Source organism: Euprymna scolopes, chromosome 22 (genome assembly GCF_053919585.1).
Source record: "Euprymna scolopes isolate OS-2025 chromosome 22, ASM5391958v1, whole genome shotgun sequence".
NCBI classification, from domain to species: domain Eukaryota; kingdom Metazoa; phylum Mollusca; class Cephalopoda; order Sepiida; family Sepiolidae; genus Euprymna; species Euprymna scolopes.
This window is the reverse complement of record NC_136503.1, coordinates 12,456,935-12,467,349: the sequence shown is the minus strand read 5'-3', so window position 1 is coordinate 12,467,349 and position 10,415 is coordinate 12,456,935. Positions and strand designations below refer to the sequence as shown.

Sequence of the window (10,415 nt, the reverse complement as noted above, 5' to 3'; positions counted from 1 at the left end):
TGCGAAATGTAGACAATATAATCATTACTATTGCAATAAGTTTCGCTTATACTATACAAAAACAGCCTTGAATTTCGTGGAATCTTGTAAGAAATTTTGAATATTAAAAAAAATGCATATATTTTTTATGGATAACTGTAAATAAACTGGATGTTTAGGCGGAACGAATATTAACTTATACGCAGAATAGGAAGCAGAAATTTTGAAGGTTGCTTGCAACATTTCATTAAGGTAACATTATAAAAATATTTTAGAAATTAAGATGATATTCAGTTGTGTATATGAAATAAATAGATTAATATTTATTTAAAAACAGACATAATAGATTATCTGAAAGCTGACGTACATAACGAAATGCAGGCGTTTTCTTTTTATTAACAATATAAGCAGCCGACGTTGTCATGGTACATAGTAGAAATGGCACCAGTTTAACAATATTTCGAGTGCGAATAAGTATTTTGTTAAAGAATCTAAAAGGAAATAGATTTCTATTGCAAAATAACAGGTTCCTGAGGAGAAAAGGTGGCTATTCATGAGAAAATAGTATTAAATATATCAATGGCAAATACGCTGCACAGAAATGTCTATGTTTTATTCCTGGGAAAATAAACCATGAACGTTTTCGATTGCTTTATTATATAAATCGTGTTTACTCTAGCTAATCCACCAATCGGATTTTTTTCAGGTTATTATTTTCGTTGGTCAACGAACAAATTCCTCTGACACAAAGACCTGCCTGTCCTTTCTTTGACAGGTCTTTGCTTGATGATGGTTTGTACGCCAACGCCCCCATTTTAAAGTGAGTAAAAATAATAGATAGAGAGAAAATAATAATAGCAACAACTACGATGGATAAGTTCAGCTTGAATAATCACTATTTAGATATAAAGGCAACTGCAAACAATAAACCAACGCATTTAGCTTGAGGGTTTCCATGCTGGATTGAAACGGACGCTACCGTGTAGCTTATTTGCCATAGATAGTTTCATACTACTACTAAGCTCTATTCGCGTATTGAGCACTGTTAAAATTACTAATATACGCACAACAATATATCCGGTTTATAAGATATATGTATATACATTAAATACGTATATATATATATATATATATATATATATATATATATATATATATATATATATGTGTGTGTGTGTGTGTGTGTGTGTGTGTGTGTGTGTGTGTGTGTGTGTGTGTGTGCGCGTGTGTGTGTGTATGTGTATGTCATGTATATATGCATATATGTATATACACATACATAAAAAATGCAGTATGTGAGTATATACGCGTGTGTACATATATACATGTAGATGTGCAATTTTCAAATCTAATGCGATATTTTTATATGTTTATATCTCTATGCATATATATGTATATATGTAAATGTATATATATATATATCTATATATATATATGTATAGCATGATAAAACAACTTTGCGCGCTTATGTCATAGCATATTAATTTGAAAACCGTTAAAATTCGATTCTAAGTTAATTTGGATTTGCATTCAAATATGCACATATGCAAAGGACAATTATACGCTTCTAGTTATTGGACATACCGTGAAACTTCAGTAACGCGTTACGCTAAAATGCTACTAAGTATAAATCATTGTTACATATATATATATATATATATATATATATATATATATATATATTTCTTAAGATCACACAATCTATATATATACATTTTTCTTATTGCAAGTTTATCTCAATTTTACTTACCATATATATATATATATATATATATATATATATATATATATATATATATATATATATATATATATAGTTCTGCATAGCAATATATTAATTGCTTCGCTAAGCAATATATATTTTATATACATATACATTATATATGAAATGCTTTGCTAAGCTATACATTATATATATATATATATATATATATATATATATATATATATATGTATATATATATATATAGGTATACAATCCTCCGCATATACAAATGTATAAGTCCAGTAGCACACGATAGTTCCTTGAAGAGACATTAGCATCTGTACAAAAGAAACGGCTCCTACAAAACTAATGGGCAGTCGCCATTCGTCGCAGGTCACGTTACGCTGAGGCTTACGTTTCGCCACAGGTCGCTGTCGGCGGTGGCGTCGCGTCAGTTGAAGGCTCTGGCACCGTGTAAGTGTTTACTCTTTGGTTTTTCCTTTCCCTCGCTTCGCGCATCCCCTTCTGCAAATTGTCGAGGATGAAAGTGATGGCTAGCTGGTAGAGTTCGGCAATTTTTTCAGAGTAGCGATCTCCAAGCGTCAACCGCATAGCGTTCAAGAACGGCTCTTCCATTTTCTGAAAAGAAAATTAAATTCAATTAAAAAGAAAATAAGAGCAGTAGCATTTATCATTTTCTTTGTCTTATTGTAGATTAACACCCTCCGTGAAATTATACCTTCCCAAACATGGGATTCCACATTGTTTTATGCGTGAACAGCCTGAGAACTAGGCAGAAAATAAAAGAAATTATGTTTGGAATTCAGTGTGGGGGTTCGCTTCTCATGTAACTTTAACGGGAAATGATGCTACATTTCCGTGCTATTATAGCGTGTTAGGGTAGGTAAAGTTTATTTTTTGTTGTTGTTTTTTTATTGTTTTGGGGGAACAAATCATGTGCTTTGGGAAGGTACTTTTTAAACGATCAAGTATGATTTTACGAGTTGTGGTGGTAAACATATTGCTTAGAGGTGACTTTTTTTTCCTATAACCAATATTAATTTGGTGGATATTTTTTTGCCATTATTACAATTATTCCAGCAACAAAAATCATACAATTGTGTTAGCTATTTCGGCTATCATCTCATCAGGAAAAAATCGATAGCATAAAATCTCCATATATAATAAAATGACTACAGAAATCCCCCTCTGGACTAAAGTATCGTAGGTTTGCAACAACAGATGCCACATACAAATTCAATACATCTAGACTAATAGCCACTATCTTATGTAACTTTCGAACACTATTTCACATATTCAATCGCTATAATAAAATACCACACATTCCACAGATTCTACTCCTTAACCACCCGTAACTGGTTAATAGATACACTGACACATTATTAACTTTTCCGTAGTAGAATAAAAAAAATAATAAAGTCTCCCTCGAGAAAATCAGCTGTTTCTGATTTATAGTTCGCTAAATCTCTTATTCCGGAATTAGATCATTCAAACGAACACTACAAATCATTACAATATGGCGTCGCTAGAACATACATTCTTTCGCACGGCATCAGTTTCAATTATTAGACACTTCCTTTTAAACATATAACAACAGCGAACGAATCTTCTGCCCTATTTACGTAAGTGTTTAGCTTCTCTGCTAAGACTAAACCATACACGAACACACTATAGTATTTATTTATTTATTTATTTATTTATTTATTTATTTATTTAGTTGTTGACCGATCAGTCGGGGTTTAATGATTAATATTTCCTTATTTTATTGTTTTTATATATTTAATTATACGCAGTAACTGGTACTTCTGCAGTTTAAATCCCGTTTTTTTCAGTGTACCTCGCTCGGCGAGGCCCGGTGAACGACAAAAGCCATAGGCTTATACGGATCGGACGGAAATCATTAAAAGAACGACAAAAAAAAAAAAAACAACCTACCCATATAAATGCATAATTTTTGCTATTTTTACATATTTATTTCCTTTTTTCAACTGTTTTTTTCTACTTATTTATATTTATTTATATTTTTTTTTTTACTTTTTTACCTTAGATCCATCTCCAACGGCTTTCGGAATAAACCCTCTATCTGGGGAGGAATATTTGCGCAAAATTTAACTGCTATTTGTTGTCAGCATACCCACCCGCAAATACTATAATAAAAATTGGGGGGAGCTGTGTCAGTCGCAGAAAAGTGGATTTGTTTATAGCGCGTGCGTACAGACATGGCCGCCAGCGAATTACAGTGCATTATACATATCTCTGCAAACTTTTAATGAGATCTCATTCAGCATAGTCGAAAACCTATAAAAGTCGTCATTTTAAAGAACATTGTGGAGGTGAACCTAATGTAAAATTTTACCTTTTCTTTTTCTTTTTTTTTTAGGTTTTGTTTCTTTCAATAATTCATCAAATATATTTTTCGTTTTGTTTCTTTCATTAATTCATCAAATATATTTTTCGTTTTGTTTCTTTCATTAATTCATCAAATATATTTTTCGTTTTGTTTCTTTCTATGGAAAGTTATTTGGTTACTTTTGCACGACATAACCCAGCATCGTTAAACACCTAACAAATTAAGATAATCTACTTGGGGTGGGGGTGGGGCTATTATGTTTATAGGCCTATAATAAGGTATTTTTTAGCGCCTAAACCTATCTTAGTATAAACACTTCGACATCCCAGTAATAAGAATGGCTTTCGGAATGGACACCCCTAACCTCCATATGTTAAGAACGGCTTCCGAAGTTGGAAATATTTATTCCGAAAGCCGTTCTTCACATGGGAAGTTTTGGGTGTTTATACTACGCTGGGCTAGGTCGTAAAAAATGCCCTCTTTCCTTCTTTTTTTCTACTTTCAATTTTTGCAATCTCCAAATTTAACTCCTGGTAACCTTAAATTTGTCCAAATGTTAAATAAATAATAGCGACTTATCTGGAAAAATTCAGCATGTGTATCTGTGTGTGTCCGTGTATATATGCATATATGTATACACACACATATACATGCACCAGTAAAAATAATCTATACATAACTTCCACACATGATGCAATTCTGCTAGAAGAACATATACAGCCTCTTTGAAGTCTTGAGAATCGCTCAATATCATTAAACCCTTAAAATTTTACTACGGTGAACTCTAACGAAAGGTTTTAGAATTATAGGCATTTTAACACGCACTGCTATATCTTTCCTTGCGCACACGGAACTAACATAAAATGTAATCAAACACATATTACCCTTTCCTTGCTCGGACGGAACACTCAAAATGTAAACACAGCATTAGTTGGAGAATGCAAATATGTACAAAACACCAACATAAATTTTGTACCTCTAATAAATAAATATATATATATATATATATATATATATATATATATATATATATATATATATATATAGTCATCCACATACAGTACTGTTTCGCTGTTTCACAGCTCATCAGTGCGGCTAGACAGGCAACTACCTCAAGCCAGGATTGAAACCCGACCGTTTATACGGCAGTCAAGGCTTCTAACCATTACGCTATTTGCGGCTGCTTGAACGAGTAGTGAGTTTAACGATGTTTTGATATCGTCCGAAATACCTCCGCTCGATTTGTTTACACAAAGAGCGTCGCTTATATGCTAATGGTAATTCGTTTTTCAGTTCTCAATATGCTCAACTCAAGGTGAGGAGCACTATAGTCATCCACATACAGTACTGTTTCGCTGTTTCACAGCTCATCAGTGCGGCTAGACAGGCAACTACCTCAAGCCAGGATTGAAACCCGACCGTTTATACGGCAGTCAAGGCTTCTAACCATTACGCTATTGGCGGCTGCTTGAACGAGTAGTGAGTTTAACGATGTTTTGATATCGTCCGAAATACCTCCGCTCGATTTGTTTACACAAAGAGCGTCGCTTATATGCTAATGGTAATTCGTTTTTCATTTCTCAATATGCTCAACATAAGGTGAGGAGCACTATATATATATATATATATATATATATATATATATATATATATATAATTCAAAACACTACCGTGTTTGAATATATAGTAAAGTGGCAGTTTTAGTTATTAGAACTGCTTTAACGCTTCACCGATCTCTCATTTTTCGACCAAATTTCAAACAATTATTACAGTTTATAGATCAACTTCTCAGTTATATTGTGAAAAAAGAATTAAATTTCGTTCAGTAAAACAAAAGTTATGATAAATTTTCTGGTGTTTAAAATCGTAAAAATATGTAAGGAGGTGAGCGACGCTTTTTATGACTGGTTTCCATAGCAACCACGTTGCTTCAGCGACTACTGTTGCTACTAATTTACTGCTGTCAGGAAAAGAGAAGTAAGGAACAGAGAGAATGAGAGGGAGATAATTTGGGGGATTATATTGAAAGCAGACGAGTGCCGTACATTGTTAATATGCTATGAGTGCCGTACATTGTTAATACATATGTGTATGCTATGTTTATGGGGGCAAAAAATAAGACTGAAATCAAATAAAGAACAAATTAATTTATTGGAAACCTGGAAAAATCTTGGATTACAATAGAAAATGCGAGCATAAAAAGTAGTATGGCTAAGCTTAAACATGGAAAAGTGAAAAACTAGTTAAAACTAGTTAAAACTGGAAAAGAAAAGGACAAGAAATATTAATAAAAAAATATAATAAATTCATAACTTAAACTATTGCAGCATTAAGAATTTTTTTTAATTCAATTTATAACATTATATAATCAATTCTTAATGCTGCAATATTTTAAGTTATAGATTTATTTTATTTTTTTACTACAATATCTTGTCCTTTTTTCCAGTTTTAACAACTAGCCCTTTACTTTTCCATGTTTAAGCTTAACCATATTACTTTTCATGCTCGCATATTTCTATTGTAATATCTTTCTCCTTGTCTCTCTCTCTCTCTCTCTCTCTCTCTCTCTCTATATATATATATATATATATATATATATATATATATATATATATTCATCCACATACCGTACCGTTTTGCTGTATCACAATTCATCAGTGCGACTAGACCAGTAACTACCTCAAGCCAGGATTGAATCTTGATCGTCCAGGCGACAGTCAGTGCTTCTCACAGTTACGCTATTTTGTTGCGGGCGAGAAATGGCTGGCTAATACCAGCGTGAGGTCGGGGAGAGAAAGAAAGTCAACGTCAAAGAAAATGGACGTGTAAAGAGCGAGAACGAGAATGGGTCAGTTGTGACCGGCATGCGGTCGGAGGAAGGAGAAACGCGAACCTGGTAAAATAGGCATTTAGCAGCGAGAGACTTTTTTAAGTGGTGCCGAAAGTAACGGGAATAAAAACGTTTTGTTAAAAAGTAAAAAAAAAAAAAAACGATCCGGACTTTTATTTATTTCTACTTCTGTTTTGTTTGTTTGTTCATTTGCGACGTAATGGCCACGTTACACTCGGAAGCGGCGTGTTCTTCTCCCGTTAATCCGTTAATCAGTTTAACTGGAAAGAATGCACAATTTACGTTGAAGTTATTTTGAATTGGAGTGAAGACATCGTAAATCTAACCGTGTCCTCGCGACGTTGTCAGGGATAGAGTTCGAGGAGAGAAGAAGAAGAAGAAGAAGAAGAAGAAAAGATGGTGGTGGTGGTGGTGGTGGTGGTGGTGGTGGTGGTGGTGGTGGTGGTGGTGGTGGTGGTGGTGGAAAAATAAGAGGAGGAACAAGAGGAGGATGATCAAGAGGAGAAAAAGATCGATTCTGTACTCACGTGAAAAAAGTAATCTTCGAAGCCCGGGAAGCGAATGTGGGTGGCGCCAATTTCCATCAGGCTTTCAACTACGTAGTCGTACTTTTCAATATTCGAAAAGGCGTTGTCCAGCGTATTCATGACCAACAAGGCGTGTGCTTCTAGGGTCTCGTTCTCCCGAAAATCGCGGTCATCGAAATCACTTAGGCTCTGAAAGAGCTTCAACATGTTATTGTCCGAACGAAATAAACTGCAAAGAAAAAAAAAATTGCTTATTTAGTCCTTACACTTGTTTCGCTTATGTGCGTTTATGGCATTTTCATTTTCAATTTAATGTTGAAATACAATATTGCAAAGCTCGTCTGATCTCTAATCTACGGTTCCCTCTTGTCAAACTTTCATGAAAAACATTCGTCTAGCTCATGGGTCTCCAAATTACCGCATGCGGGCCAGATTCGGCCCGCTAATGTCTTTAATCCATCCCTTGAAGCTCTTATGGAAAAGGTAAAAATATTCGGGAAAAAAAATTTAAATAAAAATGTGTAAAAATAGTGTGATTTTTTTTTTTTTCTTTCCTTCTTTCTTTTTGTTCAAGAAAATGATTTTTAAAAAATGTGGTTTGGAGAACAAGTTTCACTGAAAAGCAAAGCTAATGAGCAAAACGGTATGCAATACGTTTAGGTCATTATTTTTTATTATTATTTTGGCTCGCGTAATTCTTAAAAGTCAGCAATGTGCTTCTTCCCCCCGTTTTAAAACTTTGTAGACACCTGGTCGAGCTGAAACAAATATCAATAATTTCTCCCACTCTTTATCTGTGCCTAAATCTAAACGTAGATTCCATGAACAAACTTCTTCCCTAGAACTGCACGCCTGTGGAACTCTTTCCGTTTTCCTGCTTTCCAGCTGACTGCAATATGGTCGTCTTCAAGCCCAACGTAAACAAGTTCTTCATGAGCCTCCAATTTATCAAATTTTCACTAGTAACGATTACTACGATATTGCCCCATTGATAACTGTACACTTATTGCCCCCTATCCTCCGAGTGGCCTCCGGGTCTTGATAAGTGGTGATTCCTTTGTAAAAAATAAATAAATAAATAAAATAAAAATTAAAAGAAAGGTTCTTGAACTGCTTTCATTCTGTTTTATGATGTGCTATCAGGCTGCCCAACGCTTTCCAGAGCAAAAATGATACTTCTATTAAAACGTCTCTTTGTATTCTATTCAACTCTCATATATATATACATGTGTGTGTGTGTGTGTATGTAGTCATCGACATACAGTCCTGTTTCGTTGTATCACAACTCATCAGTGCCGCTAGACTACCATCTCTCCCTAGCCAAGGATTGAACCTAGAACCGTCGTGTTGACAGTCGGCAGTTCTCCCACTCGACCATGAAGGCGACGCCCGTAAATAACTCGTCGGAATGTCTATTTAAATGGACATCGCCACCACTTTTATAGTGCTCAAATCGCCTGTTTGTATATATATATATATATATATATATATATATATATATATATATATATATATATATATATATATATATATGACTCAATCAATGAATCAGTATATTCTTTTCAACTTAGTACATAACAAAACTTTGCTCTAATTTCCTAACGAGATCTGCACCAGCTGACCTCCAGAGAATAATGTGTTCTGAATTTTAGATATTATCCAACGCTGATCAAGAATATATGAACTTTGTTGTTGTTTGTTCCGTAGTGTTTTACATTTAGCTAGAGATACACACATAAATACCGACAACTGCCCTTATATAAATAATAAATAATCTATTTTTGGTTAGATGTATGTGTGCGAAAATATTTAGCTGATAAACTCTTAAACTTCTGGTCCCATAACACTGAAATTAACTGGAAATAATAATCATCCACCAAGCATGGTCTATAATGAGTACAATGATTGTTTGGAGGATGAATATCGCGTACAGAAATATGTTGGCAAATTGAGATGCAAAATGTTCATTTCAATTTGCCGACATATTTCTATTACCTTTGTGCATGCGCAAATTCATTCATGGCTTGAAGTGATTTAATATTAAAACTTTCTTGTCTGGCGATAACTCAAACAGTAGAAACGCAGCTGGAGCGCTAAATGTTTGAGCTTCGATTCTAGCTGATGGCACCCAAGTAATATTTTGAACTTTTGAAATCAATACTACACACACACACACACACACACACACACATATATATATATATATATATATATATATATATATATATATATATATATATATATATATATATATATATATGATAGAGAATTGGCTTTGTAATAATAACTAAAGAATCTGCATGAATTAAAATATATTTACGACCGGCAAGGTTGGACGCCTCCTGCTATTTTAATATAAAATAAAGCGCAATCAAATTTATTGGCAAAAACAAACAAAACTAAAAAAAAAAAACATTAAAAGAACACTGGCATATCGTTTGAATGTTATTCGAGGCAACTTTAGACATGCGTGCAATTAATATCGTCAATACGTATGATAGGCGGTTAAACAGGGCAGAAACACGAATAAATAATTTTTTAATCAGACGAAATAAAATATGGTGTATCTTTTGCTGGTCCACGTGGAAATCAGGTATGTTGTTGAGTTGAAAAATGTAGAGAAAGCTACTATGAAATTCTAGTTGGTGATGTTTTACACAAGGATCACGTTCCCTTCGTTGCTCTAGTAAAAGGAAATTATCCTCGGATCCATGGCGATGCTGCATCCATCACACAATAAGACACAAGGATCGTCACTTATCAAGGCCCGAAGGCCACTCGAGGATAAGAGTTAATGGGTATACATTAGTCAATGTGATTATAGCGTAGTAAACATAAGTAGTGGGAATTTTGTGAATTGGATTACTTAGGGGGACGGTTCATCAAGAACTTGTTTACATTGGACTTGAAGACTTGGTTTATATTAAGTTGATTAGAAAGTTCTTACGGAATTTTTATCTTTTATTTCAAATGATGTATTTT

The 10,415-nt window shown here is 33.8% G+C and overlaps 1 protein-coding gene across 1 annotated transcript in view; it reads right to left on the bottom strand.

Moving 5' to 3' along the window:
• Positions 1-273: 273 nt before the first annotated feature.
• Positions 274-10,415, bottom strand: part of LOC145243898 (neuroglobin-like) — a 315,766-nt gene continuing 305,624 nt past the window's right edge. The window contains exons 2-3 of the mRNA XM_080107004.1: positions 7,434-7,662; positions 274-2,323 (exon numbers count right to left, since the gene is read on the bottom strand). Of these exons, the coding sequence (XP_079963130.1) occupies positions 2,096-2,323; positions 7,434-7,662 (457 nt within the window). The 3' untranslated portion in view covers positions 274-2,095. The remainder of the gene's footprint in view (positions 2,324-7,433; positions 7,663-10,415) is intronic.